This window comes from Pipistrellus hanaki (genome assembly GCF_964339955.1).
Source record: "Pipistrellus hanaki genome assembly, chromosome: 9".
In the NCBI taxonomy this organism is placed as follows: domain Eukaryota; kingdom Metazoa; phylum Chordata; class Mammalia; order Chiroptera; family Vespertilionidae; genus Pipistrellus; species Pipistrellus hanaki.
This window is the reverse complement of record NC_140511.1, coordinates 65552307-65578318: the sequence shown is the minus strand read 5'-3', so window position 1 is coordinate 65578318 and position 26012 is coordinate 65552307. Positions and strand designations below refer to the sequence as shown.

Sequence of the window (26012 nt, the reverse complement as noted above, 5' to 3'; positions counted from 1 at the left end):
TGCACACACACACACACACGCACACATCATAGAAGGAAACTAAGTAAAACAGTAAATACGAAATTGAAGAACCATTACATTTGGAGAAATGATTTTCAGCAGTCAACATAATAATTTACTTGTGGAGTGTATCAGTTGCTGTGTAGGATGTTAAGTAGCATCCATGGACTCTAGATGCCACAGCACCCACTTCTAGTTATGACTATAAAAAATAATCCATGTCCCTGGCTGGGTGGCTCATTTGGGTGAAAAGCCATCCCATCCAACCAAAAGGTCCCAGTCAGGACATTTATGGGAGGCAACTGATCAATGTTTCTCTCTCTCTCTCTCTCTCTCTCTCTCTCTCTCTCTCTCTCTCTCTCTCTCTTTCTCCTTCCTCTGTCTCTAAAATGAATAAAATCATATCCTCCAGTGAGGATTGAAAATGTACATATTGGTAGTTAAACATAGTCACAGGGATATAAAGGACAACATAGGGAATATAGTCAATAATATCACAATAACTATATGGTGCTAGTTGGGTACTGGAAATATTGGAGAGAACACTTTGTAAAGTGTGTGGGTTTACATTTAATATTGAATTTAAAACATAGAGTGGGTATGCAAAACACAGGAAGAGAAAGAAAACGTAGCTCTCATGGTCAGTTATTGAAATCAATTAACATCTCTAAGACAAAGGAGCCTAGTGGGGCAAGGTGGCCTGACTCTTTATATATTTGTGTGGTTGATGTGTTCATTCTTCTTCAAAATGGATGCTTCCTTAATCGAATTTTGTCAGGCACTTGAGCATAAAAAAGAAAAAAAATAATAGTGCCAATGAAGAAAACAGATATACCCTTAGTTAAGCGGCCAGAAGAATTGATAATATATTTATACTGATCAGTAGTTGATAGAAAGGAAGCATAAAAGAGAACATGAATATATTTTCTTTGCTTTTGCTTTCACAATTTCAAAAAGCAAGCTAATATTCTTCAACCTCTTATACATCCTTTTATTGATTATCATCACGAGGAAATGAACGAATATTGTGTAATACTTAGAAAAGTTTCTAGCCCATAACAAGTGCTTAATAAATGTAAACTATTATATAGTTTTCTGACCAATAGGTTCATTGCTTTTATGGTATTTAAGGAATTCTACTATAGTTTTAGTCAATGTGCTCCACGGAATTTAGGAGATTTTATAATGTCATAAGAAAGGGAGAATTTATATGAAATATTTGTGTTGTTATGGCAATAATAGGCTGTGACCCGTCTATATGACACCAGTGTGTAAGAGTGTAATGCACCATAATATCTAGAAAGAGGCGCTTTGGTTGTAAATAGGTTTTTCCCAAATGGGGATAATTTAAAAAACAAATCTCTTGATGGCATTCCATAGAGATTAATTATTATATGTTAGACCATACATTGTCTTAGTTTAATTTTTACATATTTTGTTGTACCATATAAATTAATAATTGATTTGCAACTTGAGGGACCCTTCCCAGGGAGCTTAAATTGCGTACAAGTCTCTAACAGTGTACCACACTTGTCCTAACATCTCCAGCACCAGGGAGGAAATGTCTGGCACTCAGGTTTGTTCGCTACAGCTCGGCTCTGGTTACTTGAAAATGAAGATGGACATGATTTCCCTGAAAACATTATTTTAAAGATATATCTAACTCTTTTGTCTACTAATTAGAGAATGATTTAACAGACCATATTCATGTATACTTACTGTTTCAAATGCTTTTGTCTTTTAGTATTGAGAGACAGTCGATGGTGAAATGAGAATAATTTCCTCTGGAACACCAAATGTTGATGTGAATGAAGAATACAGAGTAAACTAATGGTAGTCTGACTCTCTCTCTCTCTCTCTCTCTCTCTCTCTCTCTCTCTCTCTCTCTATCTCTCTCTCTCACTCCCTTTCTACTTTGTTTCACACCAATTTTTGTCATGGAATCTAAAATATATCACCATGGAGGAACTCCCTTATTCTTTTTTTATATTAATAGAGTGACTTTTCTAATTATTGTTATTTTTTAAAAAATTTATCTTATTGATTTTTTACAGAGAGGAAGAGAGAGGAATAGAGAGTTAGAAACATAGATGAGAGAGAAACAGCGATCAGTTGCCTCTTGCACATCCCCAGTTGCCTCTTGCACATCCCCGCAACCAAGGTACATGCCCTTGACCAGAATTAAATCTGGGACCTTTCATTCTGCAGGCCGAGGCTCTATCCACTGAGCCAAACCGGTTTCAGCTCTAATTATTTTTAATTACCTTTATTTGGATGACCTTGGTTAATAGCATTACATAGGTTTCAAGTGTACATTTCTGTGATACACTATCTGTATATTGCATCATGTGCTCACCACCCAATGTCAGATCTTCTGTCACCATATATTTGACCCTCTTCACCCTTTACTGCCCCCCGTCTCCTTCCCTCTGGTAACCACCATCCTTTTCTCACCCTATATTCTGAAGGTTGGATTGATGTGCCTGAGAGTTGGTCATGGACAGATTGTCAGGACATGACGATTATGGCTGTTCATTAAATGAGGTCTTTAAGATTTATTTCAGTTTACCATAAAATAGTTTCTTATTACCAGCCTAGAACATAGGAAGATCTTTTTCCAAGTTAATTTTCTTGATTTAACCATTAAGTGGGCAAATAATTCAGGTGGTTTTTTTGTTTGTTTTGTCAAGTAATGAGAAAACCATGACTTTCAGAAGGTGATATGCTTTCATTTTAAAATTAACTCAAGATATAGATAAAATACCAGGTTATGTTTTCTGTCCAGAATATCTTCACTCAGTTTTCATTACAGTTATGTGTATCACATCATGGGTATAAGAATAAAATTATTTAATTTCTTATGGCTTTCCTTTAAGAATAGGTCTGAAAGGTAGATCTAATTTATATAGAATACACAAATGTAACCACTTTCACAACCAAGTACTTCAGAGAACCTGGGAAAATTCTTCACTTAACCCTCTTTAAAATGTGTATAAAGAATTAACCTTTCGATTATAGTCTAATTACAGTGATAACATTTAAAATATTTATCATACGTATTCATACCTTGACAGGTACATCTTCATTTCTGTTTACTTGTATACGCCATATTTTTTAGTATCCATCTTTTAAAAATGAACCATCTCCAAAACATAATTTCAAATAGCACAATAGCCTTCTACCCTAGAGATGATGCTCCATAGTTTAACAATAGCTCTTTTTCACAATTACATTTTCTGATTGTTAATATTATAAACAATGCTGCAATGTAGCTTTGGATGTAGGTTTTCACAATTTTGTCAATGAGATTAATATATCTTATTAAAATCTCCCATTACAGTATAAGATAGTTTTTATTGTTATTAGGGTTAAGTCTTCTAATATATGCAGCCTAATTATAGTCCAGAAAAATTTAAGACAAGTTCCATCTTCTTGTGTCTTTAATAGCATTGGTCATTGGTATTATAATTGATTAAACCACTTTGCTAAATTGATATGAAAATGATAATTTTCAGTGTATATTTTAATTTTCTTTTTTCATAATTCAAAATTTAAAGGCTTTTTATGAGCCACAAACCTAAAAAATAGAATTGTGAAGAACTTTGCTTAAAATTTATATTCATGATAGATTTAAATAAAGAAAAGTATATATTTTATAGAGCCACACTAAGTATTACTTGGTTGACAGAATTTACATTTTGTCAGATAACAGGAGATAATGTCTTGTGTCTTTGAAGTGTACCATTGAATCTGTTTTGAAATCCATGGAACTACTGAATTTTTATCCATCATCTTGCTCTACTGTAATCAAGAAAGGTTGGAATCATTCAACGGTTCTGGTAATACTTAAGTCAATTTTGATCAGCGGGACCACCCAGAAAATATTTTTTATTCTGTGCAATATTGTTTCTGTTATATCTCAGAAATACACTGCTCCATAGACATTACTGTTATATTTTCTAAAATTATGTGCCTGCTTTTTGTCTCCTTTCTTCTCTTTCTAGAAGCAATGCAAAACTTATCACTTGGTTTTTCGTCCTGACATGTGGTGGAAATGGGGCAGGGGAACTGCACCACTGTGACAGAGTTCATTCTTCTTGGATTAACAGATGTCCCTGAGCTGAGAGTCTTTCTTCCCATGGTGTTCCTTCTCATATATGGAGTGACAGTTTTGGGAAATGTGGGGATGATCGCTCTGATCCAGGTCAGCTCTCGGCTCCCCACTCCCATGTACTTTCTCCTCAGCCACCTGTCCTTTATAGATTATTGCTATTCCACAACCATTGTGCCAAAGATGCTAGCTAATATTATAAATGAAGACAAAGCCATCTCCTTCCTGGGATGCATGTTGCAGTTTTACTTATTTTGTGTTTATGCAATCAGTGAGGTCTTCCTGCTGGCCGCGATGGCCTATGACCGCTTTGTGGCCATCTGTAACCCACTGCTCTACATGGTCACCATGTCCCGGGATCTCTGTGTGAAGCTGGTGTCTTGCTGCTACCTCGGTGGGACTGTGAGTTCTCTGATTCACTTGTGTTTAGCTCTTGAGATCACATCCTACAGATCAAATGTGATGAACCATTTCTTTTGTGATCTCCCCCCTCTCTTATCTCTTGCTTGCTCTGATGTCTCAATGAATGAACTGCTGCTATACATTGTGGCCTCACTGAATGAGGTCACCACCATCGTGATCATCCTCACCTCCTATTTGTTTATTCTCATCACCATCCTCAGGATGCGTTCTGCAGAGGGAAGACGCAAAGCCTTTTCCACCTGTGCCTCCCACCTCACAGCCATTGTTGTCTTCCACGGTACAATCCTTTTCACTTATTTCCGCCCCAGTACTGGCGATAGCACAGGTAATGTCGAGGTGGCCACAGTGTTCTACACAGTAGTGATTCCCATGCTGAACCCCCTGATCTATAGTCTAAGGAACAAGGATGTGAAAGAAGCTCTCAAAAAAGTTGTGAGTTCCAAAATAGTTTCCTGGAGAATATTTTCTTAGCAGGACCTAGGATTCCATTGTCATTCATTCACATTTGTGTCTCTGCACTTAACCAGTGCAGGGTTGAGCATATTTCAAAATTTACACCCTATACATTTGCTTTTATTCAATATAAAATGTTTTAAAAGGTATTGGACTGTGAAAACACCTAAAGATATTTTGTGGTAAAATCACACCTTCTGATCCATTATTGAAAGTACTATTCATTTCAAAATTGAATTATTCTAATTTGACAATGAGGAATACATCTTTGCCAGTTTATGCACAGAGTGAGATTTCCATATGTATGTATTCTCTTTGTTATTGTTCACTGCTTGCTTCCTTTATTATATATTTGTTGTTTTAATTGCAGTTTCTAATGTTTTTGAAACTTCAGGGATATTTAAAAAATGGAGAACTAGTAATAATTATGTCAGAGAAATCTTAGGGAAGTTAGGTGACAGGTCATGTGTAAAAAGCTTAGGATGATTCATGTCATTTAATTAATCCTCTGTTTTTGTTTCTGTTGCTCTGTCTACCTGTCTCTGTTTGCATGTATTTATAGGTTTAGAAAATGTATACAAGCATTTAATAACTATGGTCATGAAGGCAGCATTTCTGACTTTGGCCTTTTTATCAGTTTATATTTAAAAAATATATATTTTCTTGACTTCAGAGAGAAAGGGAGAGGGAACAAGATATAGAAACATCAGTGATGTGAGAGAATCATTGATCAGCTCTCGCATGCATACCTCCAACTAGGAATTGTGCCAGCCATCTGGGCATGTGCCCTTGACTGGAATCGAACTCAGGGCTCTTCAGTTCACAGGCCAGTGCTTTTTCCACTGAGCAAAACCAGGCAAGGGCTATCTTCTACTTCTTATCATCATGCTTATTTTACATTTTCTGGATCAAATGTTTACTGTCACTTATATGTGAACTTGTAGCCTCTGTTTAAGTTCTTTGTTGTATTTTTACTTGTGATGAAATGATGTTTGTTTAACCTTCCTATATGTGTCTAAAACACATTTCTTCATTCAATCCTGATTTATATATACCATTGATAATTTATTTGTACCTTCATTATGTTTATGTCAATTTCTACATTATACTAAGTGAAGTCATATGGTGTTTATTTTTCTCTGACTGACTAATTTCATTAAGCACAATACCATCTACACCTATTTATGTTGTAGAAAACAGAAATATTTTATTCTTTTTATGCCCAAGTAATATTTTATTATATAAATGTGATACTATTTTTATTCACTTTTCTATTAATGCTCACTCAGGAGGAGGGGGGACATGTATTACTTCCAACAATAAATATTAATTAAAAAAGTATATTTTAAGGAGTACAACAGTAACTTCAACATATATGAAGAAAGAATTAGTAAAATTAAAGATAAAATGAATAATCTAAAGTTACCCAGATATAAAACAAGGAATAAAAATAAACACTTAAGAACTTGGTAACAATATCAAATAGTAAGAATAACTATAATTAAAAACTCAGAAATAAAAGAAAAGGTCCCAGCAGAGGAAATATCTGTAGAGATAATAGCTAAAGTTTTTCTGAAATTAACTAAAGACACCAAACCCAGATTCAAGAAGCTCAGATAACACAAAGCAGAAAGAAATCACACACACATACACACACAGAGGAAAGGAAAGTAAAAGAGAAAATTGGATAGAAAACCAATGTACAGTTGCCCTTTGAACAACTTGGGATTAAGGGTGCTTATATCCATGTAATGAAAAATTTGCATATCACTTTGGCTCCCCCAAAATTTAATTATCCTCAGTATCTGTTGGTTCAAGGTCCCCTGTGGATACCACAATCTAGAGATGCTCATGTTTTCTGCATAAAGTGGCACAGATCAATGCATATAGTTGGCTGTCTGCATCCAGAGACCTTCATTTGTGTGTGTATGTGGGGGGATTAGTGAACCTGCACTGTTGAAGTCCATGGTGTTCAAGGTCAAATGTATAATGAGCAGGTCTCTGGGTCTGTTCAACCTCAACACCATTGACCTTAGGCTGTTTTGTGTTTATGTTGCCATCTCCCACTTATTTATTTAAAAAAAGTTCCATCTTTTTGACATATGAACATATGTGCTTTATGTTTTCTATTATTTATTTACCAGAAGTAAAGGTCAGGAGTTGTTATCTTCATTTAATTTTTTTTTTTTTTACTGTTTCACTTCATTACTGCTGTTATGTGCTCCATGTGAGTGATGTAGATGCTTACGTAGGTGGGTTCCGACTTATGGCGGAAAATCGCGTTACATAGCGGGGGTAGGAACCGATCTCTGACGTAACCCAAGGACCTACTATACTATTCTGTGAAATGCAGGCTGTTTAATAAAACAACAGTAATTAATACCCAAATTACAAAACACGGTGTTTTTCTTCGTGTAAGGTACATGTATATAGCAACGTCAAACCACAGATAATTAAAAATTAAACAGGTGAATGTTTAAGTATTTTTGGACAAAGCTACCAGAGCTATTCCTTTCCACAAATGATGAAGAGTAATTGGCTATTCTTATGTAAAAAGATGAAATGAAATCTATACTTCATTCCATTTACAAACACTAACTAAAAATGGATCATAGACACAATGAGAACCTAAGGCACAAGTTACATATCTGACGGGAGGTTTATACCTATAATATGTGAAGAACACTTGTAACTAGAGCATAGAAAGTCAAACCGGCAAAACATTTGCATAAGACATTTCACCGAAGAGGAATGGGTTTAAGGTGCCTCAGTTGCAGAAAACCCAGAAAACTTGAAGAAATCCTTCAAACCAACAACATCCCAAGTTATTTCTATATTGACCCACACCTATATGCTCATGGGGGTAACACATGAAATATGGGCAGGTGAGAGGTGTTGTTGTTTTTTTTTTTAATTGTGAAAGATTATGTGAGAATGGAGAACCAGAATTTTTCCTCAGCCTAGGACGTTGTCTCTGACACGTCAAGTTTAGGAGAATATTGTATGATATTTTAGAATATAAAATTGATTTACTTAAAATTACCTTTTAACTATATACATTCTTTGAGAAGTTTACGTGTACACTCAGTATACATACAGACCAGTAGTGGCCAACGTCGACAGTAGACAGTGAGAAGAAGAGCACACGCACAACAGATCACTGAAGGGGTCCCAGTTCATGGCCCCAGCGTTGGACATGCATTAGGCGGGAAATGCAGCCTCAGTCTTGGCTTGTCACAAAGGGGAAAAACCAGAGTTGCATGGGACCTTTTTCTGCGATGTATTTAGAATTTATTCAAGTTACAAGTCAGTGCTTGTGCTCCATCATCTCCTTTGGAATAGAGACCTAGAAACAAGATTACTCTCTCGACTGAAATGAGTCAATATTGTGTAATATTTAGAATAGGTTCTAACATATAACAAGTGCCCAAGAAGTGCAAACTTAGTTTTCTGACCAGTAGGTTATCTTCTACCTAGCATTTTAAAGGAATTCTGGTGTGGCTTCAGTCATTGTACTTTGCTGAATTTAGGAAATTTTGTAAAAGTATAAAAATGGGAATTAATGAGAAACATTCCTGTGATTTCATTATGGCAATGTGATCTGTGACCCACACATATGACACTAGGATGGAATGTCATACAACATTATGAAATCTGCAAGGATACATGTTTGATTTTAAACAACTGTTTAATAAAGTAGGACATTAACAAATGTTCTGTATACCATTCCATAGGGATTAATTATGTGTCTTATACTACATGAAGTATTAGTTGAATTTTAATTTATTTTTATAGCTCTAAAGACTAGTAATTGATTTGGAACTTAAGGGGCCCATTCCTCAGGGGTAGCAATTATAATATAAGTTGCTGTGTTCTACATTTATTCTAACATCTCCAGCACCACAGAGGAACTGTCTGTCACTCAGATTTGCTAGCCAGATCTAGGCTTCGATTCCTTGAAAGTGGAAATGGATATATTGAATATTTCTCCAGAAAATAAACTAGGTAAGTTTAACTCATCTGTCTTCTATTTAGAGAAGGATTTCACAGACCATATACCTGTGCACTTACTGATTCAAATGTTTTTTTCTCTTTTAGTATTGAGAGATAATTGATGGTGAAATTAGAACAATTTCCTTTGGAACACCAAACGTTGATGTATGTGAAAGAACACAAATGGTATTCTCTCTCTCCCTCTCCCTCTCCCTCTCTCATTCTCTTTTTTACTTTCTTCACACTAGTTTCTCTCATTGAATTGAGAGATTCCCAATTGTCACCCTAAATATGATGGTTGAATTTATGTGTCCTTGTGTTGTTCATGGGGGAATCAGGACATGTAGATTCTCTCCGCTCAGTAAATGAGGTAAATTCTTTTAGTTTTTTTTGTTTATTTTTTAGTTTTTGTTTTACCATAAACTAGTTTCTTACTATTAGCCTAGAACATTAGGAAGAAGGACTTCCAATTTGATTTTCTCATTTTTAACTCTGAAGTGGGTTAATAATTCAGATTCATTTTGGGGGCAATGGGTGGGTCAAGTAATGAGAAAATCATGATTTCAGCAAGATGTTTTGTTTTCATTTTTTAAAAATTAGTTCAAGATATGGAGAAAATACCAGATTATGCTCTCAGTCCAGAATCTCCTCACTCAGTTTTCATTATACTTATGTATATGAAGCCATGGGTACTCCTCTAGGAAAGAGGGCAGAGAATAAAATTTTTCATCTTTCATATGACTTATTGCTAAAGGACTGGTCTGATTGTAGATCGGACCCATAGAACATATATTGTAAATAATGCCCCCAACCAACTGTTAGAGAGAATTTAGGAAAGTTTTCACTTACCTCTTTCTCAATGTGGGTAAAGGATTTATCTTTTATGGTTGTAGCCAAATAAAAGTGATAACATATTCTATCTACCACAAGTATCCATACCCCAAAGTATACATTGCATTTAAATTTAAATATACACACCAACTGTACTAGATTTTTTAAAAAGTAACCATCTCCACAAGATAATTTTAAATAACACAACTTTCTGCCTTAGATATGATATAGTATAGTTTAACAATTGCACTATTTTGACAATATTTTTTCCCATTGTCAAAATAATAAACAATGCTGCAATAAAGTTTTGGATACAGTTTTTCACAATTTGTACATGTAATTAAACATTTCTTCTAAATTAAACATTTTTTCTTAGCTTACTAAGAATGAAATTTCTTATAAATATATCATGCCAGGGTTATATGCTACCCAATAGCTTTCTAGAAAAATTTATATAAGGTTGATATCTTTCTGAGACATTATTGGTATTAATCACTACAATTATATTAAATTAGGTCACTTTGTTAAATTGACAAGCAGAAGTCATGATGAATTTTATATATATTAATTTTTTTTTCATTCTCCTAAATTCCAAATTTCAAGAGTGCTTATAAGTCACTAATCTCAAAGAGATTTGTCATTTTCCAACAAGGAATCCCTGCAGCACCTCACCTGCTAAAACCTTATGCTGCTGACAAGCTCACCTTAAAAATTAGAGTATATTATGTAGGGTCACGATAGCTGCAATCTTATTTAAACAGAAATTATTATGTTTTTCAAGAAACAGGAGTTGGTCTCATGTGGCTTCAAAGTATATTATTGAATCTATGTCATGGTCCATCAAACACATAAGTAAATTCATCACCTCAATTTCTTGTGGTAGATAACTATTGGGAATCATACAGGTTTTTGCTGATACCTTAGATTTGATTAGGGAGATATGCTGTCACACTGAACATGTAGAATTATCTACTAATTATATTTCAAATATGCTGTGTCTGACATTGATATGATATTTTTATTCACTGTGTTTGACATCAATGTGATATTTTTCTTAAGCTAATATGACAATGAGGTAAAGGGGTTGGAGAGAGGTGGAGGGAGTTAATGGAGGGAAAAAAGGAGATAGCATTAATATTTTCAACAATAAAGATTATTTAAAAAAACAATAAAAAAAACCTTATTATTTGTTTTCTAAACCTGACAGATGGTGAAAATGGGGCAGGGGAACTGCACCACTGTGACTGAGTTCATTCTTCTTGGATTATCTGATGTCCCTGAGCTGAGAGTCTTTCTCTCCCTGCTGTTCCTTCTGATCTATGGAGTCACGGTTTTGGCCAACTTGGGAATGATCGCACTGATTCAGGTAAGCTCTCGACTTCACACTCCCATGTACTTTTTCCTGAGCCACCTGTCCTTTGTGGACTTTTGCTACTCCACAATCATCGTTCCAAAGATGCTGTTCAACATGGTAAACAAGGATAAAACCATCTCCTTCCTGGGGTGCATGGTGCAGTTTTATTTATTTTGTGCTTATGGAATCACTGAGTTCTTCCTGCTGGCCGTGATGGCCTATGACCGCTTTGTGGCCATCTGTAACCCACTGCTCTACATGGTCACCATGTCCCGGAATCTCTGCGTGGAGCTGGTGTCTTGCTGCTACCTCATTGGAACTGTGTGTTCTCTGATTCACTTGTGTTTAGCTCTTGAGATCCCATCTTTCAAATCTAATGTGATTAACCACTTCTTTTGTGACCTACCCCCAATCTTGAACCTTGCCTGCTATGATGTCTCTATAAATGAACTCATGGTGTTCATTGTGGTCACTTGCATTGAGATCGTCACCATAGTGATCATCCTCACCTCCTACTTGTTTATTCTCATCACCATCCTCAGGATGCGCTCTGCAGAGGGAAGGCACAAAGCCTTTTCCACCTGTGCCTCCCACCTCACAGCCATCAGTATCTTTCAGGGAACAATCCTTTTCACTTATTGCTGGCCTAGTTCTGGCACCAGTGCGGATACTGACAAGGTGGCCACAGTGTTCTACACAGTAGTGATTCCCATGCTGAACCCCCTGATCTATAGTGTGAGGAACAAGGATGTGAAAGAAGCTCTCAGAAAAGTGGTGAGCTCCAAAATGTTTTCCTGGAGAATAGTTTCTTAGTAGGACCCAGGGTCCCATTATAGAGGCTATTGTGGGGTGAATTGGTTGGCTGCTGTGTTATAGAGTAGAGAGAACAGCCGGGGGTCAGGTCTTTACATGTGTCTTTTACATTCAATTTTATTTATTTCCTCAATTGACCGGGATCTGATGGAATACATTTCAAAATTTGCAGCTTTGGTCTTTGCTTTTATTTAATCTAAAAATAAAGATGGATCTCTTATCTTTTGAACCAGCCTGGATGGACCTAGAGAATCTTGTACTGGAATAGACTGGAATCTCAGAGGGAAGGTGGGGGAGGATGGGTGGGAAGAGATCAACCAAAGAAATTGTATGCAGATATAAATCACTCAGGAAAACAGACAACAGGGTGGTGAAAACCTAGGGAGGTGGGCTGGAACTGGTTAGAAGAGATCAAGGGGGAAAAGAGGAAACATGTAATACTTTCAACATTAAAGATTTTAAGAAATAAAATGTTTTAAATATTTTTGGGTATTGGACTGCTAAGATACACACATTTTGCTTGCTGTAAAAGCTGCATAAGATTAATGGAAAACTCTTGAGAAATAGAGTTTCTGACCTATTATGGCAAGTATGATTCATTTGAAAATGGAACTCCTCTTATTTTCCAAGGAAGAATCACCTTTGTCAGTTTATGCACAGAGTGAGATCCCCACATATGTGTCTATTCTGTTTGCTGTTCACTGCTTACTTCCCTCATTATTTTTGTTGTTTGTCATTGCAGTGTCTAATGTCTTTGGAACTTCAGAGAGTAATATTTTAAAAATAGAAACAATAATTATTCCTCAGAAATGTTGGGGAAATTAAGTTATATGTTATGTGTAAAGCACATAGAACAATTTATGGCACTTAATTAGTTCCCTGTTTCTATCTCTATTGCTCTATCTGTCTCAGTGTGCACGTGTATGTGTATATACATATACAAAATTTGTACGGCATATACAAAATTACAGTAGCAGTCTCTAACTGTTTATATATATATAAAATGTAGACATGCATTTAATAACTATGGTCATGAGGGGCAGCATTTCTGACCTTGGCCTTTTTAATCACTTTGTTTTTGACTTATCATCATGCTTATTTTACAATTTGTGGATCAAACATTTACTGTGACTTAGAGGTGGACATCAGACTTTATGCTCTTTATTTTTACTGTTGGTGAAATAAATGACCTCTGTTTATCCTTCCTTTATGGGTCTAAACTATAATTTTTCACTCAATCCTGATTTATATGCACTGCTGATAATTTATTCTTTTAGTATGTTTATGTCAATTTCTACATTATCTTTACTTAGTCAATGAAGCTTCTCTCTCTCTCTCTCTCTCTCTCTCTCTCTCTCTCTCTCTCTATATATATATATATATATATATATATATATATATATATGCCTAAGCGATCTTTACGAACAAAAAATCAGAATGGCACGCATCCAGCACTGATTGACACAGTGAGCATAGGCAAAGTCATGCTCCTTTTCAAGCCTTAGTTTTTTCCACCTACAAAATGAGGATGGTAATAATCATAATGATACTATTTCATGATGTAAGGATTCAAAAAGACAATGAAAGTAAAGTGCATAGAATAGTGCCTGATCTTATGTACCTCCTGCAGTCCCTTACCCCCAACCACCCGCTAACCTCCAGGGGCCCCAACCCCTTACCTGCTGGGCCCCGATTGGTGGCCAGGCCAAGGAACACCACCTGTGTATGAATTCATGCACTGGGCCTCTAGTATCTTATATAATAAAAGCCTACTTCGCAAATAGACTAAAGGATGGAAAGACTGGTCTCTATGACATGCACTGACCACCAGGGGGGTAAATGCTCAACCCAGGAGCTGCCCCCTGGTGGTCAGTGTGCTCCTGCAGTGGAAGCACCACTTGGCTGACCAGGATGAGCAGCTACTCCTGCAGTGGGAACAGCTGCTCAGAGGGTGGGTCCATAACTACTCAGCTGACCAGGATGAGCAGCACTCTCACAGCGGGCCAATCCCTGCAGGCCACACCCCTCACCAGTGCACAAATCCCTTGCACAGAACCTCTAGTCTATCATAATGTTAGAAAAACAATAAGTTTGATTTTATAAAAAAAAGATTTGTGACTTGACCATGAATTTTAAAATTTGACTAGTAATTTAAACTTTTTTATTCTTCAGATTTAATCATTGAACAATAGTGATAACCTCTTAACATTAGGCTGAAATTATTAATTTTAAATATATTTTTATTGATTTCAGAGAGAAAGGGAAAGGGAGAGAGAGAGAGAAACATCAATGATGAGAGAGATCTAGCCCACCTTCCTGCATGCCCCACACTGCATGCCCCACACTGGGGATCTAGTGAAATGGCCAACAGGGGATGAGTGGTTAAAAATGACTGTGGTACATTTATACAACGTAATACTATGCATCTGTAAAAAAGAAACCCTAACCCTAACCATAACCCTAACCCTAATTCTTACCATTAGCAATGGCATGGAGGGACCTGGAGAGTATTATGATAAGCGAAATAAGCCAGTCAGAGAAAGATATGTACCACATGGCCTCATTCATATGTGGAATCTAATGAACAAAATGAACTGATGAACAAAATAGATCCGGAGAAATAGAAGCTTGGGACAGGCTCATGTATTTCATAGGGAAGGCAGGAGTGATTAACGGGGGAACCCATATGCAATAGGTTCTAACATATAACAAGAACCCAAGAAGTGGCTATTAATAATTTTCTGACCAGGAGGTTATCTCCTTCCTAAAATTTGTGTGGCTTTAGTCTTTGTACCTTGATGGAATTTAGGAGAGCTTGTAATATTTTAAGAAACGGGGATTAAAATTAACGAGAAACATTCCTGTGACTTCATTATGGCAATGTGATCTGTGACCCACACATGTGACACTAGGATGGAATATCATACAGCACCATGAAAACTGGAAGGAGACTTGTTTAGTTTCAAACAATTGTTTCACAAATTACGGCATATACAAAAGTTCCTGATGATATTCCTTAGAGATTAATTATTTATGTGTCTGATACCACATGAAGTACTAGTTGAATTTTAATTTATTTTTATAACATAAATAACTAATGATGGAATTGGAACTATAGGGAACCATTCCTCAGGGGTTAAAATTACAGTAGCAGTCTCTAACTGTTCAAATTACATATAAGTCTCTAACAGGGTATTACATTTATCCCAACATCTCCAGCAACACGGAAGAACTATCTGTCACTCAGGTTTGTTAGCTAGAGCTAGGTAGGCTCTGGTTACTTCATAGTAGAAATGAATGTATTTTCCCAGCAAACAAATATGTAGGATGAGTTTAACTCATCTGGCTTCTACTTAGAGAATGATTTCACAGATCTTATTCCGGTGCACTTACTGATTCAAATGTTTGTTTGTCTTTTAGTATTGATAGACCATTGATGTGAAATTAGAATAATTTAATCTGGAACACCAAACATTGATGATGTATGTGAAAGAATACAGAGAAAACAAACGGTATTCTCCCCCGCCCCTCACTTTCTCTCTGTCTCATTTTTGTCTTTCTCCACAACAATTTCTGTCATGGAATTGAGAGCTTCCTAATTGTCACTCTAAATCTGAGGGTTGAATTTATGTGTCCCCTGATTTGGGAAAAAAGAACATGTAAAATATGCCTGCTCAGTAAATGAAATGAATTCTTTTAGATTTGTTTTGTGTTTACCATAAACTAGTTTCTTATTATCAGCCTGAAACATTAGGAAGAAGTGTTTCCAAGATGACTTTTCTGTTTGAATTCTGAAGTGGGTTATAATTCAGGTTTTTGGGGAGGTCAAGTAATGAGAAAACTGTGACTTCTGCAAGGTCTTATGTTTTCACTTCTTTAGTTTAAGATATGGAGAAAATACCAGGTTACATTTTCAGTCCAGTATCTCTTCACTCAGTTTTCATTACAGATATGTGTATGAACTCATGGGTATACTCACAGCAGAGAATAAGATCCATCATTTTCACATATGACTTTTCTTTAAGGAGAGGTTTGAAGGGAAAATGGGACCTTATAAAGCATACAAAGTAACTACTTTCCCAACCAATTATTAGAGAGAATTGTGGAAAGTTTTCACTTACCTCTTTCTCAATGTGGGTAAAAGATTTATCTTTTAGGGCTTGTAGCTAAATCAAAGTAATAGCATCTGTCAATTATTTATATATATATGTATATATATATATTCAGACCTCAATATATACATTTTATTTAAATCTACATATATACACCAAGCATACTAGTTTATTTTTTATAAGAATAACCATCTCCACAATATTTTAAATACTATAACATAACTTTCTGATATAATATAGTTTAAAAAATTGTTCTATTTTGATAATTATTTTTCCACATTGTGAATATTATAATGCCACAGTGTAGTTTTAAGTATAGTTTTTATAACTTGTAAATGGAATTAGAGATGTCTTACAATATCATAGTAAAAATAAAATCTCTCATAAATATATTATGTAGCTTTTATTATTGTCATAAATAAGGATATATGTTGCCTAATTGCTTTCCAGAAAAATGTATACAAGAAGTTATATTTTTCTGAGTCATTATTGATATTGATTACTACCATTATAATTAATTAAGTCACTTTGTTAAATTGACAAGTGAAAATGATGATGGGTTTCAGTACATATTTTAAATGTCTCTTCTTTCATTTTGCATGACTAAAAATTTAGGGTACAGATGAGCCACTAATGTCAGAGATTTGTCACATTTCCCAACAAGGAAACTGTACAGGACCTCACCTGCTAAAACCTTGTGCTACTGAAAGACTGACCTAAAAATGTTAGTGTAAATTACTTAAGATCATAGTAGCTGTAATCTTACTGGAACAGAATTAATTACATTTTGGGGTAACAGAAGTTGATTAATGTTTTTTTCAAAGTTTATCATTGGATCTATTTCAAAGACCATAGAAACAGCAGAGTTAATTCATTAACTCAATGTCTTGTGGTAGATAACAGTAGGGAACCACACAGGTGTCTGCTGATACTTTCAATCTGAGGGATATCTCCTGACCCTGAACATTTTGAATTATTTGACAGTTCTATTTCAAATGCATTGTGTTTGACATCGTTTTGTATTTTTCTTCAATATAAATGTGTGCTTTCTTTATTATTTCTATTTCAGAAGACACACAAAACTTATCATTTGGTTTTCTAAACCTGACAGATGTGGAAATGGGGCAGGGGAACTGCACCACTGTGACAGAGTTCATTCTTCTTGGATTATCTGATGTCCCTGAGCTGAGAATCTTTCTCTCCCTACTGTTCCTTCTGATCTATGGAGTCACGGTTCTGGGCAACCTGGGCATGATCGCGCTGATTCAGGTCAGCTCTGGACTTCACACTCCCATGTACTTTTTCCTGAGCCACCTGTCCTTTGTGGACTTTTGCTACTCCACAATCATTGTTCCCAAGATGTTGTTCAATATGCTCAACAAGGATAAAACCATCTCCTTCCTGGGGTGCATGGTGCAATTTTATTTATTTTGTGTTTATGCAATCACTGAGGTCTTCCTGCTGGCCGTGATGGCCTATGATCGCTTTGTGGCCATCTGTAACCCACTGCTCTACATGGTCACCATGTCCCGTTGTCTCTGTGTGGAGCTGGTGACTTGTTGCTACCTCTGTGGGACAGTGTGTTCTCTGATTCACTTGTGTTTAGCTCTTGAGATCCCATCCTTTAGATCAAATGTGATAAACCATTTCTTTTGTGATCTGCCCCCTCTCTTAGCTCTTGCCTGTACTGATGTCTCTATGAATGAACTGCTCCTATACATTGTAGCCACTTTCAATGAGATCGTCACCATTGTCATCATCTTCACCTCCTACTTGTTTATTCTCATCACCATCCTCAGGATGCGCTCTGCAGAGGGAAGACACAAAGCCTTTTCCACCTGTGCCTCCCACCTCACAACCATCATTGTCTTACAGGGAACACTCCTTTTTTCTTATTGCCGGCCCAGTTCTGGCAACAGTGTGGATACTGAGAAAGTGGCGTCAGTGTTTTACACCGTAGTGATTCCCATGCTGAACCCCCTGATCTACAGCTTGAGGAACAAGGATGTGAAAGAAGCTCTCAGAAAACTGGTGCGCTCCAAAATATTTTCCGGGAAAATATTTTTGTAGTAGAATTCATGGTCCTATAATGGAGGCTGTGTAGGGGTGAATTGGTTGGCTGCTGTGTTATAGAGTGGAGGGAACCGCCAGGGGGCAGGTTTTTATGAGTGAGTCTTTCACATTCAATTTTCTATGTCTCTGAAATTGACTAGGGTCTGTTTGAACACATTTCAAAATTTGATCTTTGCTTTTATTCAAGCTATAAATTCCATCTATAAAAAAAGATGGATCTCTTTCCCTTTGATTCAGCCTGAAGGGACCTGGAGGGTATTGTGCTGGAATAGACTGTGGAATCTCAGAGGGAAGGTGGGGGAGGGTGGATGGGAAGAGATCAACCGAAGAAATTGTATGCAGATATAAATCACCCAGGGAAACAGACAATAGGTAGTGAAAACCTGGAGAGGGGGGCATGGAACTGGCTAGAAGAGATCAAGAGGGGGAAAAAAGGGACATATGTAATACTTTCAATGATAAAGTTTTTTTAAAAAATAAAATGTTTAAAATGTTTCTGGTATTGGACTGTTAAGACACACATATTTTGTTTGATATAAAACCTTCATGATATTAATGGAAAACTCTTGAGAGACAGAGTTTCTGACCTATGATTAAAAGTATGATCCATTTCAAAATGGAACTCCTCTCGTTTTCCAAGGAAGAATCACCTTTGCCAGTTTATGCACAGAGTGAGATTCCCTATGTGTGTCTATTCTGTTTGCTGTTCACTGCTTGCTTCCTTTTTTATATTTTTGTTGTTTATCATTGTAGTGTCTAATATCTTTGGAATTCAGAGACTAATATTTAAAAAATAGAAACAGTAATAACAAGTATTTCTCAGAATATCTGGGGAAATTAAGTTACATGCCATGTCCAAAGCACTTAAGAAAATTTATGGCACTTAATTAGTTCTCTGTTTCTGTCTTTGTTCTTCTGTTGAATCATATGCCATCTTTTTTTTTTATTGATTATGGTATCATATAATTGTCCTCATCCCCCCATTCCCATCCCAAACCCCTTCTACATATGCCCCCACCCCCTATTGTCCATGGCCACTGGCTAGTACTATATGCATGCACACAAGACCTTTGTTAGATCTCTTCCCCTTACCCCCACCCTCTGAGGTTTGAGAGTCTGATCGCTGCTTCTCTTTCTCTGGGTCTGTTTTTGTTCATCAGTTTATGTTGTTCATTATTTCCTCTAGATGTGTGAGATCATGTGATCCCAGAAATACCCTTGTAAGAACCTAAACTGTGACAAGCCATAATGGTTATGCTGAGAGGCAAATGAATCAGTCTGTAGTAAGTTCATTTCTGGGCCAACAGTTCTTTTGAGTCCCAATTTCAATGTCAAATAGTTCCTTATGTGTATATGTCAGCCATGATATTTCAGATCTGGTTGGTGGACAAATGGTGATGATGCAGGTCCGACAGTCTCTTGTTTGGCCCTGGGCATCCTTCAGCAGTACGCAGCTGCTGTCTGCTGGTATGGTGAGGCGTCATCAGCATCTTCCATCTCTGAATTGTGTCTATTCTGTCTTCATGGCTGGAGCGCTTCTGTCTATTTCTTTCTGTTACAGGATTCCAGATGGTCTCGGAGTTGTTTTCTGAAAATATACAAACATATTCTCAACCAAAAGTTAATAAAGGGATATTTTCTATAAATTTGACTTGGAATTCTTTTTCATTCCCCCCCCCCCAACTCCCCAAATAATTTTCCTGTGGCTTGTTTTGACACCATGTGTATTTTCATGGGTATCTTGCTGTTAGCGTTTTGAATGAAGGTTAATTTTCTAAAGCACAAATTTTTTAGATTAAATTATTCTCAGGATATTTTTCCTTACATGATATTCTTCTACTATCACTCCCTTTTTAAATTTAAATAATAGGAAACTTTTGGAAATTTTATAATGTAGTCTTGATAGCTTTTACATTTTAATTACTTGCTCTACACTATGACTGCTTTAGGTTCATAACATGTTTTGCATTTTACCATGAGTGCTCTGCCAATAAAAATTTTTAACACTTTAGAAACAGCTTTTTGTACAGTACAATCAGTTTTTCTAGAATATTCATTTATTTCCATTAGCCACATTAATTTCCTCTGAGAAATTTGCTACTATTCATGTGTCAAACTCAACACTCTAGCAACAATCTTTAAAAAAAAAAAAAAATATATATATATATATATATATATATATATATATATATATATATTATTGATTTTTTACAGAGAGGAAGAGAGAGGGATAGAGAGTTAGAAACATCAATGAGAGAGAATCATTGATCGGCTACCTCCTGCACAACCCTTACTGGGGATGTGCCCGCAACCAAGGTACATGCCCTTGACCGAAATGGAATCTGGGACCTTCCATTCCACAGACTGACGCTCTATCCACTGAGCCAAACCTGTTCCAGCTTCATTCCTCAGTTTTAATCATTGAACAATAGTGATAACCTCTCAACATTATGCTGACATTATTTTTCAATATATTTTTATTGATTTTAGAGAGGAAGAGAAAAGGAGAGAGAGAGAGAGAGAGAGAGAGAGAGAGAGAGAGAGAGAGAGAGAGAGAGAGAGAGACATCAATGATGAGAGAGATCTAGTCTGCCCTCCTGCAGACCACATTGCATGCCCCACACTGGAGATCTAGCCAAATGACCATCAGGGATGGGTGGTTAAAAAACGCTTTGGTACACTTATACAATGGAATACTATGCATCTGTAAAAAAGAAAGAACTCTTATCATTTGCAATAGCTTGCAGTATCATGAAAAGTATTATGCTAAGTGAAATAAGCCAGTCAGAGAAAGATATGTACCACAGGATCTCACTCATATGTGGAATCTAATGAACAAAACGAACTGGTGAACAAAATAGATCCAGAGACATAGAAGCATGGGACAGACTACAAGTATTTCATAGAGAAGGTGGGGGTAGTGAGTCAGGGAGGAGTGATTAACTGGGGATCATTATGCAATATGTTATATAACAATAGCTCAAAAAAAGTGAGCTAGTACTAGTAATGGTTTTCTGAGCAGTAGGTTATCTCCATCCTAACATTAGAAGGGAATCTCTGTGGCTTAATCTCTGTACCTTGTTGGAATTTTGGTGATTTTGTAATATTATAAGAAAGATGGAATTAATGAGAGACATTCCTGTGACTCTATTATGGCAATGTGATCTGTGACCCACACATGTGACACTAGGATGGAATATCATATAGCACCATGAAATCTGGAAGGAGACTTGTTTAGTTTCAAGCAATTATTTCACAAATTAGGGCATTTACAAAAGTTCCTGATGATAGTCCTTAGAGATTAATTATGAATCTCATACCACATGGAGTACTAGTTGACTTTTAATTTATTTTTATAACATAAATGACTAATGATGTAATTAGAACTAAAGGAATCCATTTCTCAGGGGTTAAAATTACAGTAGCAGTCTCTAACTGTTAAAATTACATATAAGTCTCTAATAGGGTATTACATTTATCCTAACATCTCCAGCAACATAGAGGAACTGTCTGTCACTCAGGTTTGTTAGCTAGAGCTAGGTAAGCTCTGGTTACTTGATAGTGGAAATGAATATATTTTCCCAGCAAACAAATATGAAGGATAAATTTAACTCATCTGGCTTCTACTTAGAGAATGATTTCACAGATCTTATTCCTGTGCACTTACTGATTCAAATGTTTGTTTGTCTTTTAGTATTGAGAGACCATTGATAGTGAGATTAGAACAATTTCATCTGGAACACCAAACATTGATGATTCATGTGAAAGAATAGAGAGGAAACAAATGGTATTCTCCCTCTCTCTCTCTCTCTCTCTCTCTCTCTCTCTCTCTCTCTCTCTCTCTCTCTCTCTCTCTCTCTCTCTCTCTCTCTCTCTCTCTCTCTCTCTCTCTCTCTCTCTCTCTCTCTCTCCCGCCTTTTTTTCATTCTCTTTTTACCTTTCTACACAACAATTACTCTCATGGAATCAAGATTTCATAAAGAAGCTCCCTAATGGTCACCCTAAACATAAGAGTTGAATTAGTGTGTTCCTTTGTTAGTCATAGTGAATCAGAATGTGTAGACTATCTCTGCTCAGTAAATAAGGTGAATTCTTTTAGATTTGTTTTGTGTTTACCATAAACTAGTTTCTTATTATCAGTGTAGAACATTAGGAAGAAGAGTTTCCAAGTTGATTTTCCTATTTTAACTCTGGAGTATGTAAATAATTCAGGTGTGTGTGTGTGTGTGTGTGTGTGTGTGTGTGTGTGTGTGTGTGATGTAATGAGAAAACCCTGCTTTTAGCAAGGTAATTTGCTTTCACTTCTTTAAAATTAGTTCAAGATATGGAGAAAGTATGAAACAAGTTATGTTTTCAATCCAGAATCTCTTTACTGAATTTTTTTTTTTTACATATATATGCATGACACCAAGGGTATACTCCTCTCAGAAGGAAAGTAGAGAATAAAATTTCTTACCTTCCATATGACTTTTCTTTAGGGACAGGTCTGAAAGGTAAACTAAACTTATAAAATATACAATGTAATGCTTTCCCCTAATTTACAGAGAATTTAGGGAAGTTTTCACTTACCTCTGTCTATGTGTGGGTAAAATATCTTTTAAAGTTGTAGCCAAATCAAAGTGATAACATGATAATTCTACCATAGGTATTCATACTTCAACATATGTATTTTATTTGAATCTATCTATCTATATATATATACACTAAGTTAATTAGGCTGTTATTTATTTATTTTTAGGTGTTATTTTTAAATAACCATCTTCACATGGTCAATTCAAATAACTTGATAACTTTTAGCCTGAGATACAATATACTGTAGATTAACAATTGCTCTATTTTGACAATAATTTTTCCCATCCTATATAATAAAAGGCCAGTGATCATAAGTGTAATGACCGGAATGACCATTCGACCAGTCGTTATGAGATGGGGGGCCAGCGAGGGGAACGGGGTGGCTGGCAGTGGCAGTGGGGCTGGACCTGGGGCTGGCAAGGGAAAGCAGCTGGCTGGCAGTGGCAATGGGGTGGAACTAGGGACTGGCAAGTGGGCAGAAGATGGACCTGATTGTAGGCTAGACCTAGTTACTCTACCCACGCACCATTTAATGTGGTGGGCCTGTAGTTGTGAATATAACAAACAATGCTACAATGTAGTTTTGGATATAGTTTTTAATAATTGTACATGTATTATAATTCCATACTAAAAATAAAATCATCAATATATCATGTAGCTTTTATTATTGTCAGAGTTAAGGATATATATTGCCTAGTTGATTTCCAGAAATCAATTGATAGTTATACTTTTCTGAGTGGATATTTATATTGATTTCTATCATTATATGTAATTAAGTCACTTTGTTAAATTGACAAGTAAAAATGATGATGACTTTCAGTATATATTTTAATCTCTTTTTTTTTCATTTTGCATAATTTCCAATTTCAGGAGTAGTCCTGAGCCACTAATCTCAAAGGGATTTGTCAGATTTCTCAACAAAAAAATAGTACAAAACCTCACCTGATGAAACCTTTTGCTACCGATAAATTGACCAAAAATATTAGTGTATGTTATATAAAATCACAATAACTGTTATCTTACTTGAACAGAATTTACAACACTTTTTTTTAGGGAATGGGATTTGATCTCATGTGGCTTCAAAGTATATCCCTGGATCTATGTAGTCTATCAAACACCTAAGTTAATTCATTAACTCAATTTCTTAGGGTAGACAACAGTTGGGAATCATAAAGGTTTCTGCTAATATTTTAAATTTGGTAAGTGAAATCTGACACACCAAACATTTATGATTATTTGATAATTGCATTTCAAATATACAGTTTGACATAAATGTGATATTTTTCTTCACTGTTTTACATCAATGTGATATTCTTATTTTTATTTTTTTTATATTTTTATACTAACCCTAATCCTAATAATGTGATATTTTTATTAATTAAACATACATCTGTGTTTTCTTTATTATTTCTATTTCAGAAGACACACAAAACGTATCATTTGGCTTTCTAAACCTGACAGATGTGGAAATGGGGCAGGGGAACTGCACCACTGTGACAGAGTTCATTCTTCTTGGATTATCTGATGTCCCTGAGCTGAGAATCTTTCTCTCCCTGCTGTTCCTTCTGATCTATGGAGTCACGGTTCTGGGCAACCTGGGCATGATCGCGCTGATTCAGGTCAGCTCTCGCCTTCACACTCCCATGTACTTTTTCCTGAGCCACCTGTCCTTTGTGGACTTTTGCTACTCCACAATCATCGTTCCAAAGATGCTGTTCAACATGGTAAACAAGGATAAAACCATCTCCTTCCTGGGATGCATGGTGCAGTTTTATTTATTTTGTGTTTATGGAATCACTGAGGTCTTCCTGCTGGCCGTGATGGCCTATGACCGCTTTGTGGCCATCTGTAACCCACTGCTCTACATGGTCACCATGTCCCAGAATGTCTGCATGAAGCTGGTGTCTTGCTGCTACCTCATTGGAACTGTGTGTTCTCTGATTCACTTGTGTTTAGCTCTTGAGATCCCATCCTTCAAATCAAATGAGATTAATCATTTCTTTTGTGATCTGCCCCCTCTCTTATCTCTTGCGTGCACTGATGTCTTTATGAATGAACTGCTCCTATACATTGTAGCTACTTTCAATGAGATCATCACCATTGTCATCATCCTTATCTCCTACTTGTTTATTCTCATCACCATCCTCAGGATGCGCTCTGCAGAGGGAAGACACAAAGCCTTTTCCACCTGTGCCTCCCACCTCACAGCCATTGTTGTCTTACAGGGAACACTCCTTTTCTCTTATTGCCGGCCCAGTTCTGGCAACAGTGTGGATACAGACAAAGTGGCGTCAGTGTTCTACACTGTAGTGATTCCCATGCTGAACCCCCTGATCTACAGCTTGAGGAACAAGGATGTGAAAGAAGCTTTCAAGAAAGTTTTGAGGAGCTCTTTTCTTAGCTAATTCAGGGTTTCATCAGAGATGTTTAAAGAGATCTTATTGGGGTGGATATTAAAGAAAAGCAAAAGGAGGGATTTTATATCCTAGAGATCTATCCATGCTTCTGTCTTATTAAAGCCACATTTTAATAACATTTTTGCCTGTAATTATTTTTTGATCAATTAATTCATTGAAATTTATTGATGTGACATCCTATATAATAAGGAGCTAATATGCTAATTAGACCAAACAGCAGAATGACTGTCTGGATGACCTTCTGGACAAAGCTGGAGCTGCAAGGGCTGGCTGGGGCTGAGAGGGGCTGTGAGGGCCAGCTGAGGCAGCCAGGGATGTGAGGGATGAGCCCCCTTGTACAAATTTTGTGCATTGGGCTTCTAGTTGGTTAATAAAAATTATATAGGTTTCGCCCTAGGGTTTGATTCCAGTTAAGGGCACATGCCTGGGTTGCTGGCTTGATCTCCAGTGGAGGGTGTGCAGGAGGCAGCCAGTCAATTATTCTTTTTCAGTATTGATGTTTCTATCTCTCTGTCTCCCTCTCCCCTCCTCTTTGAAATCAATAAAATATATTTTTAAAAAATTATATAGGTTTCAAGTGTACAATTCTGATACATTATCCTTTTGCCCACTACCCTAAGTTAAGTCTTGTCCATCACCATATATTTGACCCTCTTTACCATTTAATACACCACACATCTCTCCCTTTGGTAACCACCATGTCATCTGGCTGTCTACTAGTTTTTGTTAATTTTTTTTATTTGTTCATTTGTTGCTTTCAGTTTATAGCTATATCTTATTATTTTTATTGGCTAGTTCAGCTGTATCTGATACCTTTGCTGCTATTCTCCAATATCTAGTTGCTTTGAATGGGTTTTGGA

At 36.3% G+C, this 26012-nt stretch overlaps 3 protein-coding genes and 1 pseudogene across 4 annotated transcripts; all 4 read left to right on the top strand.

The window, feature by feature from the left end:
- Positions 1-4054: 4054 nt before the first annotated feature.
- LOC311628029 (olfactory receptor 5L1-like) lies at positions 4055-5005 on the top strand (the record flags this gene model as incomplete). Its single annotated transcript, XM_084894903.1, has 1 exon — positions 4055-5005. The coding sequence occupies one exon, from the start codon at positions 4055-4057 to the stop codon at positions 5003-5005; it is 951 nt and encodes a 316-aa protein (XP_084751029.1).
- A 6022-nt stretch (positions 5006-11027) lies between these two features.
- LOC311628083 (olfactory receptor 5L1-like) lies at positions 11028-11868 on the top strand (annotated as a pseudogene). The gene has a single exon. The product of its transcript is annotated as an olfactory receptor 5L1-like (transcript).
- A 5341-nt stretch (positions 11869-17209) lies between these two features.
- On the top strand, positions 17210-18160 carry LOC311627586 (olfactory receptor 5L1-like; the record flags this gene model as incomplete). Its single annotated transcript, XM_084894091.1, has 1 exon — positions 17210-18160. One exon carries the CDS (start codon positions 17210-17212, stop codon positions 18158-18160), a length of 951 nt encoding a protein of 316 aa, XP_084750217.1.
- Positions 18161-24204: 6044 nt separating this feature from the next.
- Positions 24205-25140, top strand: LOC311628060 (olfactory receptor 5L1-like; the record flags this gene model as incomplete). The annotated part of the gene is made up of 1 exon (XM_084894937.1): positions 24205-25140. One exon carries the CDS (start codon positions 24205-24207, stop codon positions 25138-25140), a length of 936 nt encoding a protein of 311 aa, XP_084751063.1.
- Positions 25141-26012: the final 872 nt, after the last annotated feature.